Source organism: Myxocyprinus asiaticus, chromosome 45 (genome assembly GCF_019703515.2).
Source record: "Myxocyprinus asiaticus isolate MX2 ecotype Aquarium Trade chromosome 45, UBuf_Myxa_2, whole genome shotgun sequence".
Classification (NCBI taxonomy): Eukaryota; Metazoa; Chordata; class Actinopteri; order Cypriniformes; family Catostomidae; genus Myxocyprinus; species Myxocyprinus asiaticus.
In genome coordinates, this window is record NC_059388.1 from 9,817,521 (window position 1) to 9,833,082 (window position 15,562).

At 41.8% G+C, this 15,562-nt stretch overlaps 1 protein-coding gene across 1 annotated transcript in view; it reads right to left on the reverse strand.

Moving 5' to 3' along the window:
* Positions 1–15,562, reverse strand: part of LOC127435401 (thyrotropin-releasing hormone-degrading ectoenzyme-like) — a 177,348-nt gene that overhangs the window by 151,844 nt on the left and 9,942 nt on the right. The window contains exon 4 of the mRNA XM_051688860.1: positions 8,954–9,080. Coding sequence (XP_051544820.1) covers positions 8,954–9,080 — 127 coding nt within the window. The remainder of the gene's footprint in view (positions 1–8,953; positions 9,081–15,562) is intronic.

A 15,562-nucleotide genomic window follows, 5' to 3' on the forward strand; every position in this document is an offset into this window, starting at 1 on the left:
GAGAGGTCCCGCAAGCCTCCACTGGCTTCTCCCCATTCGAACTGCTGTATGGGCGACGCCCACGTGGTGTGCTTGATGTATTGCGAGAGGCCTGGGAGGAGGGACCTTCAAACAGTAAAAATGAAATTCAGTACGTCCTTGATCTTCGAGCAAAACTCCACACTTTGGGGCAGCTAACACAGAAGAATTTGCTCCAAGCTCAAGAACGACAGCGCCGACTGTATGACAGGGGAACTCAGCTAAGGGAATTTGCACCGGGAGATAAAATGCTTGTATTGCTTCCCACATCGAGCTCTAAATTACTCGCCAAGTGGCAAGGACCCTTTGAGGTCACACGATGAGTGGGAGATCTCGATTATGAGGTTAAATGAACCGACAGAGGGGGCGCAAATCAAATATACCACCTCAATCTCCTGAAATTGTGGAGGGAGGCGGTTTCCGTGATGCTGGCTACGGTAATTCCCGAGAAGGCGGAGCTCGGACCGGAGGTGAGTTCAAAACATAAACAGTTCACCCCGGTCATTTGCGGAGACCACCTCTCACCGAGTCAACTCACGGAGGTTGCTAAGTTGCAACAGGAGTTTGCGGATGTGTTCTCCCCTCTACCGGGGCGTATAAACCTCATCTATCACCACATCGAGACCGAGCCGGGGGTCATGGTACGTAGCCGCCCCTTTCGCGTATCCGAACACAAGAAGAAAATTGTTCGGGAAGAATTGGATGCGATGCTCGATATGGGGGTAATAGAAGAATCCCACAGCGATTGGTCCAGCCCAGTTGTTCTAGTGCCTAAGAGCGACGGGTCTGTACGATTCTGTGTGGATTATAGGAAAGTCAACGCGGTGTCTAAATTTGATGCGTATCCAATGCCTCGCGTTGATGAGTTGCTCGATCGGTTGGGCAGTGCTCGATTTTACTCGACATTGGATTTGACGAAGGGTTATTGGCAGATCCCCTTGACACCAATTTCCCGTGAGAAAACCGCCTTCTCAACACCGTTTGGATCACACCAATTTGTGACTCTTCCGTTCGGTTTGTTTGGGTCCCCGGCTACGTTTCAGCGTCTCATGGACCGAATCCTCAGACCGCATTCAGCCTACGCCGCTGCCTATTTAGATGATATCATCATTTACAGCAATGATTGGCAGCGGCACATGCAACATCTGAGGGCGGTTCTGAGATCGCTGCGCCGAGCGGGACTCACAGCGAACCCAAAGAAGTGTGCGATTGGGCAGGTGGAGGTACGGTATCTGGGGTTTAACTTGGGCCACCGGCAGGTGCGTCCCCAAATTGATAAGACAGCGGTGATTGCGACCTGCCCGAGACCCAAGACCAAAAAGGGGGTGAGACAGTTCCTGGGGCTGGCTGGCTATTATAGAAGGTTCGTGCCTAATTATTCGGACGTCACCAGCCGTTCACGCAAGTTAAAGCTGCACTTTGCGGGGGGCCACTTTTACATTCACCTGACTTCTCTCTCCCTTTTGTTTTACAGACAGATGCTTCAGACAGGGGGCTGGGGGCTGTACTCTCACAGGTGGTGGAGGGGGAGGAGCGCCCGGTGCTGTACATTAGCCGTAAGCTCTCATTAAGGGAAACTAAGTACAGCACCGTGGAAAAGGAGTGTCTCGCCATCAAGTGGGCGGTCCTCACTCTCCGATACTACCTGCTGGGGCGGGCCTCACCCTCTGCTCGGATCACGCCCCACTCCAGTGGCTCCAACGCATGAAAGATACTAATGCCTGGATCACCCGTTGGTATCTGGCTCTTCAGCCGTTTAAGTTCAAGGTGGTCCACAGACCGGGGGTGCAGATGGCTGTCGCCGACTTCCTTTCCAGGAATGGGGGGGGATTGGTAGGCAGGCCGGATGCCGCCCCAGCCTGAGTCGGGCGGTGGGGATATGTGGCAGCGGGAGCATGGTCAAGCATCTCTCCGGAGACAGAGAAAGTGGTAAGGGTGCTTACACCTGAGCTAAATTATGTCTAACACCTGTCTCTAATTTCAGTGAGCACGGGGAGAGCGGCATAAATAGACACACCGCAAATAGAAGAGGGAGAGAGAACCTGGGCATGACAGACCCAAACCAGAAACAAAGATTTTCTATTACAAATAATGAGAGTTTATTTTGTGAAGCGGTGTGCGATAGTGGATTAACTTAGTGCATAACGTGAGACTGTAAATTGTGCTGCAAACAGAGAAAACAAATCCTTACCTAAACAAGGAAAGCTGCTTCTCGCCTCCTCCTTTACAGCTTTATTTTTATAGCACCTTTTAAAAATGATTTACAGAGAAGATATACATGTACAGTACATATGTCTTCACACAAATAAAACAAAAAAGAAAAGAAAACGTCCTGGTTACTTTCGTAACCTCCGTTCCCTTATGTAGGGAACGAGACGTTGTGTCGATGTAGTGACACTAGGGGTCACACCTTGTGTCACTACATCGACACAACGTCGAGTGAGTGACAGACAGGGAACCATACATAAATACGGAAATTGATGTAAAAGAATAGGAAAATAAAAAAAAAAGTAAAATGAAATAAGCAAGAGAATAAGAAAATAAAATCCTCAAGGAAAGGCCCTAGTTAACAAGTGTGTTTTGATATACTTTTTAAAAGTGCAAAGTGAGTCAACTGCTCATAGGTTGTCAGGGAGAGAGTTCCACAGCTTGGGACTGTAATGACTGAAGATTGACTCACCGCTTTTTAGCCGTGTTTTTGGTACAGCCAACAAGTTGCCGTTGGTTGATCTGAGTGATCTTGCTGGAGTATATTTAGTAACCATATTACATACAGTAGGTATGTAGGGGCAGTACCTTGAAGATATTTAAAAACTAATAAGAGGATCTTGAAATCAATTCTGAAGGATACAGGCAGCCAGTGAAGGGATCTGAGTGTTGGAGTAATGTATTTCTCATTTTAGTGCGAGTCAGCATTCATGCAGCTGCATTTTGAACTCTTTGTAAGTTTTTGATAGAGCTATTTGGTAACCCAGCCAAAACACTATTGCAATTATGAAGCCTTGATGTAATAAAAATGCATGAATGAGTTTATCATATGTGGGGGTGACAATATCACATACTTTGGAAATGTTTCTGAAGTGATAATATGCTGTTTTACAAACATTGCAAATATGCTTTTTTTAAACTGAGATTGCTGTCAAATGTGATTCCTAAATTTTTGACATGATTACTGGCCTATAGATGTTCTCTGTGCATCATTTCTGATAACAAGTACTTCTGACTTATCTATATTTAGCCGTAGAAAGTTCTGTGAAATCCATAAATGCATGTTCTCTATGCAGTCCAGCAGGGTTGAAATTGAATTGTGGGCATCTGGTGCAAGTGAAGGACAGAGGTGTGTGGCATCTGCATACTGATGAAAGGAAATGTTGTATTGATTAATTACACCAGCTAAGTGTAGCATGTATAAGTTAAATAATAGAGGACCCAAAATTGAGCCTTGAGGGATGCCTGGAGGTGTGAGTACCCAGTGCAACATAGTATTCCCTGCTGCTTAAGTAGGAACTAAACCAGTCTAAGACAAAGCCTGATAGACCAACCCAGTTTTGCAGTCGGTCGAGCAGAATCTCATGATTGACTGTGTCAAAAGCAGCACTCAGATCTAAAAGAACTAGGATTGACAGATTACCTAATAACTTGCAGATCGCTTAAACCCTTTAGCAGAGCTGTTTCTCTGCTGTGGTTGACCCGGAAGCCAGACTGAAATGTGTCATTAATATTATTGATGTTGAGATAGTTATTGAGGTTTATGGACACTACTTTTTCAATTATTTTACCAAGAAATGGAAGATTATAGATACGTCTGTAGTTACTGAGTACAGATGAATAAAGATTACTTTTCTTCAGCAACAGCCTAACAATTGCAGTTTTAAAAATATGTGGAAAAACTACTTGCTGATTAGGGACTGATTAACAATACTCAGGATGTCTGGTAATAAGCAGTTCACAACTGTTTTGAGGAAGTTATTGAGTAATGGGTCGAGCCTTAAAAGCACAACCCTACTCTTAAAGCAGTCTTGACTCAGACTTTAACTGTAATATTTGACTAACTGGAGCCCTGTTCAAGAAGCAGACAAACTGGTTAATCCAAACGTCTGCTAGCTGCCTTGAGATGTCACACAGGTCACATTAACTACAACACATAGAGACTGTATCACCTAGATATCATATTGAGACTGTGTCTTTTCCCTGAACTACAAAACACAAAATTCTCACTAAATCATTTAGTAAATTAAATTATTACAGATCATAGTTTGGATGTGCTCTGTTTGACTGAAACCTGGCTTAAACCAGATGAATATATTAGTTTAAATGAATCTACTCCCCCATGTTATTGTTATAAACATGAGCCTCGTCTGAAGGGTTGAGGAGTAAGTGTTGTTACAATTTACAGTGTAGTTTTTGGTGTTACTCAAAAGATAGGATATACGTTTAAGTCTTTTGAACTTATAATGCGTAATGTGGCACCGACAGATATAAATAAAAAATCTCTGTCATCTTTTGCCCTTGCTACAGTATATAGATCACCTGGGCCGTACTCAGATTTCCTTGGTGAATTTGCACATTTTCTATCAGATCTTGTAGTTACTGTAGATAGAGCTTTAATTGTTGGTGACTTTAACATTCATATAGATAATGAAAATGACACATTGGGATTAGCATTTATTGATATTCTCAACTCTCTTGGTGTCAGACAAAATGTGACAGGACAAACTCATCGCCATAATCATACGCTAGATTTAATTCTGTCATATGGAGTTGATGTTGATACTATAGGAATTCTGCAGCAGAGCGATGACATCTCAGATCATAACCTCATCTCTTCTTTGCTGCAATCAGCTGATGTCACTCAATCTACACCACGCTGTCATTCAGGTAGAACTATTCTTTTGACCTCTAAAGATAGCTTCACTAATAATCTTCCAGAATTGCCTCACATACTCAGTAAGCCTAGAAAAGTCTAGAAGAACTTGATGTAATAACAGAAAATATAAATACAGTCTTCTGTAGCACTCTTGATAATGTCACCCCCCTTCGATTAAAGAAAATTAAAGAAAAAAGCCCCACACCATGGTATAATGATCACACTCATGCTCTCAAGAAAGCAGCTCAGACAATGGAGTGCAAATGGAAGAACACAAAATTAGAGGTATTCCGCTGTGCATGGAAGGATAGTGTTTGTATGACAGGCACTAAAAGCTGCCAGGTCAGCATATTATATCAAACTCATAGAAAATAACCAGAACAATCCAAGGTGTTTATTCAGTACTGTGGCTAAATTGGTTAGGAATTAACCAACCAAATTGACAAAACCAGATATTCCGTCGCAGCACAATATTAATGACTTAAATTCTTTACTGATAAAATTGAAATAATCAGAAATAAAATTTGAATTATGCAATCAACTGTCACAGCACCTCAGAAAACAGTGTTTCATAATTTTACTCATGAGCTACTTCAATCCTTCACTGTCATAGGTCATGAAGAGCTAACAAAACGTATATAAAAAAATCAAAAGCCACAACATGAATGTTAGATCCAATACCAATTAAACTCTTAAAAGAGGTATTCCCTGTAATCTCAGAACCTCTTCTTAATATTATTAACTCCTTGCTGTCCTTAGGACATGTCCCAAGAAACTTTAAAATGGCAGTTATCAAACCACTAATTAAGAAGCTACAGCTTGATCCTGGTGAATTGGCTAATTACAGACCGATTTCAAATCTACAATTTATGTAAAAAGGTAGTGTCCTCCCAACTATGTTCATTTCTACAGAGAAATGGTATATATGAACAATTTCAGTCAGGAATTAGGCCCCATCACAGTACATAGACTGCACTTATCAGAGTTGCAAATGACTTGCTCTTATCATCTAATCTTGGCTGCATTTCTCCTCTATTGCTTTATGATCTTAGTGCTGCCTTCGACATGACAGATCACTACATTCTCTTGAATAGGCTGGAGAATTATTGTCAGAGAACAAGAGTGAGACAAAGAGACCCAAGAGCAAAGGAACAGTTCAAAGGATTTATAAAAAATAAATATTAACTTTCACTGTGCTGGTGAAGACTGAGGATCCCGGCACTGGCTGCAGTTGCGGAGAGGGGTTTGAGGATGCGTGCGCATCGTGCAATGGGAAAATATGTGAAGAGTGTGTTCATAGGCGAGTGTGTGCATTGTGGAAGTCAGCAGCAAATTCGTAGGTATCCTCCATTGAAGCATAGTGAGGTGCAGAGAAAAACAGCCAGCAAACTGGAAGGCAACCACACTCCCGACATGCGGGCAGAGACATGCAACTAAACAGATTCACGAGACAGGACAAACTAGGCAGAGAGATTGAGGTAAGTTACTTCATATCAAACAACAATCTAGCAAAGATACTGAGAACACGAAGGGCTTAAGAAGGGAGTGAATTAGTGAAGAACCAGGTGCTGCCAGCATGCTAATTAGTGGCATGATCAGCGTTCCTATGGGAACAACCAATGTTCCCATGGAAACACTGATCTTACATGCCAGCAGTGCCTGCGAGACATGAGAAAGATAAAATAACAAAATACACAGAACAAACTGACAAACTCACCAGCCATGACAATTATGTTGGCATTAGTGGACTTGCATTAGCATGGTTTAGGTCCTATTTCTCAGACCACTAACACTTTGTATGGAGTTTTGTGTTCCTTGCCACAGTTGCCTTCAGCTTGTTCACAGGGGTTCTAAATACAATTATTATTTAATATTTAGACACAATTTACAATCACATTTAATCAAACTACACAATGATGACTCTAAGAATGTATAGATATTACAGTTTTATTTTCTGTTAATGCATAACTGTCTGTAAAGCTGCTTTGAAACTATGTGTGTTGTGAAAAGCGCTATACAAATAAAAATATATGACTTGACTTTACTTTCTAATATTGTAGTTACATTGTAAATACAATGTAATAACAATGCTATAAAACATATAAAAGCCTTTTCAGCCCTAATGTTGTATCTTGTCAATGCAGTGATGGCAACATTTGATAAGTTATAACAGATAATCAGTTTCATTCAGAACAAGTCTGCAGATCAGAAAATGGCTACAGTTATGAGGTTTCCAGGGCAAGACACATAACATGGCATATATTACATGTGTAATTCTGTAAAGAGGTCACAACTTGGTAAAAAGAGAGTAAATTATCTCCAAGACCAACTAAGATGCACAAACAACAAAGTGGAAAATTAAATGTTTCAATTCTGACGCCAATATGACACCATCCAAATGTGGTGGAGGTGTGGAATATAATAGGGACCAGAAACATCTTAAAATCAAGCCGAGGCTAAAAGATGGAATACATCTTTAAAAAAGCATGTTTCAATAAGAGCAACTTTGTGAAGTTGTGCAACCTTGAGGCAACATGTGATCTGTTCATTGCACGCTCTGATTTCATTTCTCTGAATGTTTCACTTGTGCATGAACAGAATGACAGAATGTCCCTGTTAGGCGACCTGAGAGGCTGCAACTGCTCCCACCCTCAACACACAGATGGTGCCTTTACATAACAGCAGCATTTATTACATCCTCATCGTTTCTCAAATGAGGCTGCACTTCAAACTCAAACCATCTTGCAGCTGAATTTACCGCTCACATGCAACTGCTCACATGCAACATTATGACAAACGTATCAAAAGTCTCTTCAGGTCAGTTTGCATTCATTCAGTTAATCATCATGCATGCATCACGCAAGCATCCTCTCAGTTGATAAGACAGTTAAAAAAAATGAACCATTTCATTGCACAAGCACAAATGTTCTTGATGTGAGATTTTAACAGCTAGCCATGACCATCTTTTTAGCATGTGTCCAGCTCAAAGAGAAATTAAAGTCACCAGCCTTATTAAAGGGTTTGACCCTGTTTGAAAAGATTCAGTGATTCAATCCATAAGGAAATAAATCAAAAGAGCATCCATAATGAAAAAATAAAATAAAAAATAAACTCATTACGAGCACAAAAGAATGTTGAGGGGGTTTAAATGATGCCAATTATGTTCTGACAGGTCACGTGAATAAATTCAGTCTGTCAGTGAGTTATTGATCATGCGTCAGGTCTAAGTCTACTGAGCAATTGTGTCATAGTTACACAGATGCAAACAGTAGCAGTCCTGGTTTATTAACCTGATTTGCCTCATTTTAATATGTGAGTTTTGAAATTAAAGTCCTAGAAAAACTATTAGTAGAAACCCTGTATTATATGATGCAAAAGAAAATGTGTAAAATTGTGTTTGTGTGTGAGTAACAGGAGGATATAGAAGTTCTGATCCTCAATAACAAACAGAGCAATGATGCCAAGAGACTGTTTAAGAGAGTACACACATGATTAATAAAACATGCACACTGCAAAAAACACACATGGATGCAAACATATGAACAAATACATTTGGAGGGAAATGGAGCAGGCGAGGGAGGAGAGTGAAAGACAAAAGGCCAGAGAGTTTGATGGGTATATTCAAATGAATACAGAGAACTGACAGAAACCCAATGGAGCGAGACAGAGAGACAGGGAGAGTCTGATGTAATCCAGTACACCACAATCACACACACACACACACACACACACACACAAATCACACATATACATACAGTACCCACACATATCAATACACAGACAAACACATTCTTTAACACCATACACATGTGCTCTGATTCCCAAGACTAAACACAACCACAATAGGATAAAATGCTAGGATCAATAAATTCAAGAACTGAGCTGCTACTGACACTCCTTGACTTCTCCTTTACACCAGCATAAAGCAGGAACTACACACAAACCGCTGCAGTACAAAAAGTACAATGAATAATCAGCTAGTTTCCCATGAGAAGAATATATATTGGCAATTTAAATTGCATCACTGAAGCCATTCAAAGCTGAAACAGACTTCACCACTGTACTTACCTAATTTGGGGAGGGAATATTTGACTTTGAAGTAATCCTGGTAGAACTGAAGGAGTCTCTTGGTGATGTGAAGAGCGTAGTCCCCTGATCCGCTCTCGATGGCATCAGGTCTGGCATACAGACGAATCTACAACAACACAATGTAGGAAGAGAGAGAGAACAAAAGTAAAAGGGTGTCAGATGATGAGTGAACTCTTGAAAAAAAAAAGTTTGTTTCTTAGTTTATTTCTAACCTGAAATCACCCAATGAGAACTGTTTTTGACTTAAAAGATTAAGCACTGAGAGTAATCCAGTGTTCAGCCCTGTGTATGTTTTTCCATCAATTGTAAACATGTAGTCTATTAAAATAGCTTTTTAGACATTTGTCTTTGGAAATAAAAGAGACTCCTCCTCCAGCGGTTCCATCCACTCTCCCAGAGACTCCTCCAGCGTTTCCATCCGCTCTCCCAGAAATTCCTCCTCCAGCGATTCCGTCTGCTCTCCCAGAGACTCCTCTTACAGTGGCTCTGCCCAGTCCTCCTCCAGCAGCTCAGCCGCCTGACCCAGTCCCGGCCCTGTGTCTGCCTCCCAGGCTTTCTGACTGAGTCCTGGCCCTGTGTCTGCCTCCCAGGCCTCCTGACCCAGTCTCTGCCCTGCAGCTGGCTCTCCTCAGCCCTCAAGCTCCACCGGCATGACCACGGTCTTCTGTCCAGCCAGATCCACCATGGTCTTCGGAGTTGTGGTTTCAGCACAAGGGTTCTGACCCTTCATCTCCACCTCAGCCCTCCGAGCCCATGACATCGGCTCCACCGTGGCTACTCGGCCCCTCTGCTCCACCGTGGTGTGTCACCCCTTCAGCTTCACCGGGATCCCTCGTCCCTCTGACTCCACCTTGGTCTGTCGACCCCCTGGTTCCACCATGGACTTCCAGGCCCTCCACCCCTTTGGATCCACAGGGGTCCTCCATCCCTCCGACTCCACCTTGGTCCTCACTCCCACTGGCTCTGCCTTGGTCTTCCGAGCCCCCAGTTCCACGGCAGCCCTCTGATCCTCCGGCTCCACCTTGGTCCTCCGAGACTGCAGCGTTGCCCTGGTTCTCCATCCCTCCAGCTCTGCCTTGGTCTCCAGCCTCCCCGACTTCGCCTTGGTCTTCCGTCTCCCCGGCTCCACCCTGGAATGCTCTGCCAAAAGCTCCACCATGGGTCACCTTCCTTGCGGCTCTGTCAGGGCATTCCACTCCGCCAGTTCCTCCCAAGTCTCTGCCTTGGTATACACCTCTGCTGGCTATGCCCAAGTCTCCTGCTCCGCAAGCTCCACCCTGGTCTATTCCTCCAGCACCACCCTGGTCTTCTGTTTTGCCTTGTTCCTCTGCTCCCCTTGCCACTTGTGCCCCCTTGAACTACCTGTTTCAGGGTAACAGGAAACCAGACAGTTACCGAAGTGCAGAGGACAGACTCAATGACTGCTGAGTAGAACTGTATCAGCAGCACCTGTGGCAGGTTGAACTTCCTCAACTGGTGAAGGAAGTACAACTTCTGCTGGGCCTTTTTCACAGTGGAGTTAATGTGGGTCTCCCACTTCATGTCCTGTGAGATGGTAGTGCCCAGGAACGTGAATGACTCCATTGCTGCCACAGTGCTGTTTAGAATGGTGAGGGGGTTCAGTGCTGGGGTGTTCCTCCTAAAGTCCACAATCATCTCCACCATTTTGAGCATGTTCAGCTCCAGGTTGTTTTGACTACACCAGTGAGCCAGCCGTTCAACCTCTATTCTGTATATAGACTCATCATCATCTTGGATGAGGCCAATGATGGTAGTGTCGTCTACAAATTCAGGAGCTTGACAAAGGGGTCCTTGTCGGTGAAGTCCTTTGTATACAGGGAGAAGAGTAGTGGGGAGAGCACACATCCCTGGAAGGCACCAGTGCTGATTGTACATGTGCTGGAAGTAAATTTCCCCTGTCTCACTAGCTGTTGCCTGTCTGTCAGAAAGCTGGTGATCCACTGACAGACAGATGTGGGAACAGAGAGTTGGTGTAATTTAGTCTGGAGAATAGCTGGGATGATGGTTCTGAAAGCCGATCTGAAGTCCACAAAAAGGATCCTTCCATATGTCCCTGGTCTGTCCAGATGTTGCAAGCTATGATGCAATCCCATGTTTTGGGTTTCTTTGGGACAGGAATGATGATTGAGCATATGAAGCAGCATGGGACTTCACACTGCTCCAGTGATCTATTGAAGATCAGTGAAAAGATGGGGGCCAGCTGGTTAGCACAGGAAGTGGGTGAAACTCCGTATGGGCCCTGTGCTTTCCTTGTCTTTTGTTTTCGGAAGACAAAGCACACCTCCTCTTCACAGATCTTAAGTGCAGGTTAAGTAGCAGGAGGGGGGAGGAGAGGGGTTTCAGGAGGTGTTGATGTTTGTGTGAAGTGAAGGTCAGAGTGGGTGTGGGGTGTGAGTTTTGGCCTTTCAAATCTACAGTAGAACACATTCAGGTCATCAGCCAGTTGTTGGGGGTAGGTTGGTTGTTGGGTGTTGGGGGTAGGAGTCCTGTAGTTAGTAAATTGTTTCAGGCCACTCCACACTGATGCAGGGTCATTAGCTGAAAACTTGCTTATCAGAATAGCTTCTTTTACACACTATGATTTCCTTATTCAGTGTGATCCTGGCCTGATTGTACAAGATTTTATCCCCACCTATGTAAGCATCCTTTTTTGCCTGATGAAGCTGCCTGAGTTCTGCTGTAAACCGCAGTTTGTCATTGTTGTATGTTAAATAAGTCCTAGTAGGAATGCACACATCCTCACAGAAACTGATATATGATGTCACAGTATCTGTGAGCTTGTCCAGATTGGTGTCTGCAGCCTCAAGAACACTTCAATCAGTGCAGTCAAAGCAGGCTTGTAGTTTCAGCTCTGCTTCATTGGTCCACTTTTACTATAGGTTTAGTAAGATGAACCAGATAGTAATCAGAGAGTCCCAAAGCTGCTCTAAGGACAGAGCGATATGCATCCTTTATTGTCGTGTAGCAATGATCCAGTATATTTCTGTTTCTAGTTGGGCATGTAATGTGCTGTTTGTATTTGGGCAGATCACGTTTGAGGTTTGCTTTGTTAAAATCCCCAAGAATAATAATAACTGACTCCGGGTATTATTGATCCGTGTCTGTGATTTGATCAGCCAGCTGTTGCAGCGCTGTGTTCACGCACGCGTGTGGCGGGATATAAACACTCACCAGAATAAAGGAGGAAAACTCCCGCGGCGAGTAGAAAGGCTTACAGTTAATAAAGAGTGCATCCAAATTAGGACAGCACATCTTCTTTAACGTTGTTACATCTGTAAACCAACTTTCATTGATGTAAAAGCATGTTCCACCACCTCTCGTTTTCCCTGTTAACTCCATGATGCGGTCTGCTCTGAACAGCTGAAAGCCCAGCAGATGTAACGCACTGTCTGGAATGGCTTCACTCATCTATGAAGCACAAGGCAGCAGAGGTTGAAAAGTCCTTGTTTGTACAGGTGAGAAGATGTAGTTCGTCCATTTTGTTAGGAAGAGAGCGGAGATTCGCTAGATGAATACTCGGTAGCACGAGCAAAAGAGTGTGAAAGAGAAAGAGTGTGAGGTGTCATTTTGTGGTAAATGTATTCCTCAGTAAAATTGATCTCTGAGCTCTTTTAGCCAAAGGCTGATGCACGGCACGGCTTTCTGATCGAGCACCATCTAGTAAGAATGAATGTCCTCATACACTCAGTTGAACAGAGTTACAGTGCAAAACAAGCAGGAGGAAAGGCTTTGTTTCAGCAATGCACATTGAATAATTTGTTGTTTACCTCACATGTTGCTGCTGTATTGATTGCCTCTATAACTGATAAAAAGATGAATGAGCAGCACTTAGAGCTGTGGAAATGATTCAAACCTCAATCAAATCAATGTGATTTTAAAACAACCTGTAATTAAACAAACCGCTCAAGAGATGCTTCATTAATCAGCCATTGTGCAGACAGTTTAATCTGATGCAAGTGCTGATTGAATCATTTGTTTGTGTTTGTTTGAACTTTAACAGTATTTCTGAGCGTCTGCTCAAAATTGATCTCACTAACAAGCGTACAGTATTTCTAACAAACGTGTGGAACAATGAAGCTTTAGTCAATCCACTCAGAAGAAAAGAGAACATGTTGAGTTATTATACTCTATACTGTATGTCTGAATGTGAGAGATACTGAAACACTTCAGCAGAAATTCACTGGTCTAATAATACAGGGTAAATTATGTTGTGATCTTTAATCATACAAGTATGTGCAATCTGTGAATTTGATCTCCTCTTTTAGATGTAATAATAGGGTTACCTGTTGATAAAACTAGCTGGTCAGCAGCATAAGTTGTATTTTGGATGCTGGTGTGGTTAGTTGTGAAACCTAAAATTACGTTATTTAGATATTTGTATTCTATTGCTAAAATCATCATTTTGTCCATTAAATGCTGTAAACATGGTCTTTGATCAGGCTGAGTAATTCCAATAATATGTAATGAGCATATTTTGTATAGTGGTGTAGAATTTTGATTTGTGTATAAAAAGAATATTTGGCATTTTTTAATTATATAAACAATATGTTTATGCACAAAACTAGCAGCACATTATGACTGCTACAGTGTTATATTCCCAGCTGAATCTGCTCCTTTATGCCAATCAAATAAACAGTAGCACCCTTATTTTAGATCTTTACCATGACTACTATAAGGCAACCAGTAAAAAGGTCTGTCAGCCCTGTAGGTAATACTGTATGTGACTCACTAGAGAGGCTACAGTGGTCAATACAGGTTTAAAAAAAGTCCACATTCACCAAAACAGTCATATGATAATGAAGACATTATTTACACAGAGCAGCAGTCTGACTAAACTCTGTAGACTGATGAAGACAGCAGAAACTAATGATCCAAACTCACACTGCAAATCGTTCAGGATAGCATACCAAAGACGACACACTCTTTTGTTATCTGCTCTGTGAAACTGAGGTTTTTCTCCAGATATTGTAAGTTAAACACTCCCTGAAGAAAATAAAGTGTTGTATGTTAAATGGCTTGGTTGTAAATGAACAATGTAAGACATGGAACATTAAAGTTGAACATTAAATGAATTCTAAAACAGAAATGTGGAGGAGCTGTACTTGTATGTCTTTTGACAGCATATAAAAGAGGTGCCAAGATGGATGCCGGGTGACCTGACTTGCCTTAAAAGGACTTTCATGCTCTCAACCAGCTATCAACAGCAGGATCTGATAATTACTGTACATTCATGTGTGTGTGGTAGATGACTGTTCACCATAAATCCAGAGTAATAGCTCACATGAGGGGCTTCCCTGCCGCTTCAATGTAATTGATAGGGAAACTAGTGCGTGCTGTGAGTCTAAATGCTCTAGATAGAAACAAACATTACAGTCAGCATGGCAGAGATGATTTGAAGCAGATACATTCATTACAATAATATGAGGAGGAGGCCAGTCAAGGTCACACAGTAGGAGTCAGTCAGCCAGAGGAAATATCAAGAAGTGTCTAATATGACACAAATAACTTTGACTTTGAAAGAAACAGACAGATGATATGAGCTACAACGAAAGTGATACAATGAACATCAAAACTGGAGGTAAAAGATTAATCCCATTTTCCACATCACTGGCTGCTTAACACTTACCATATGACCTAACTTCATATAAAACATGTTCCTACATGTTGAGGGTTTGTTTAGCTTATGAAATGGCAAAGTTGATATTATCCATTATATTACCATCATACTTACTCAACACAACTCAACACTTACTCAAAACAATACTTTAAGAACCATTAAAATACACAGCACTCACAAATATTGGGTAAAACAGTATTTAAAACTATATTTTTCTATAATTTTCAGAAGTGAATGTAATATAACTATATTTATAATCAACATTTCTCTCACCTCATCCTCCAGCAATCTACCGGAGCTGGGGAGGAGGAGGGTTTCAGAGAAAAATATCATAGTGTGCTGCAGTGAAACTGGCTTACTTGCAGACAGAGCAAATTTGCAAATTGATTAGCTTCCAGATTACAAGTCAAAGGACCTATCAGCTTAAACTATGTGAGCTGATTGGCTTAACATTCTGTATCACACTGATTGATACATTGATACAACTCTTTATTGTCATTGCACAGTGCAGGTACTCAGCAACAAAATGCAGTTTAGTATCTACCAGAAGTGCAAATAGTAGCATTGTGCAATTAACAAAGTAAGGTTGAATATAGTATATATATATATATAGGGTTGGGGAGTAACGGAATGCATGTAACAGGATTACGTATTTAAAATACAAAATATAAGGAACTGTATTCCACTACAGTTACAATTTAAATCATTGGTAATTAGAATACAGTTACATTCAAAATGTATTTTGATTACTGAAGAGATTACTTTGCATTTTATTGTCATTTGTTTAATTTAATATTTAGTCCTTTCAGATGGAATACATTTATACATATAAATGATGCGATCCAAAGTGCATTTGAACAGCGGTGAAACATTTTCTTATGATGTGTTACATTCATATGTGCAGACAGAGAAGTAATTTTGAAGTAAGTTTGGAGCAGAAAAATAGAAAT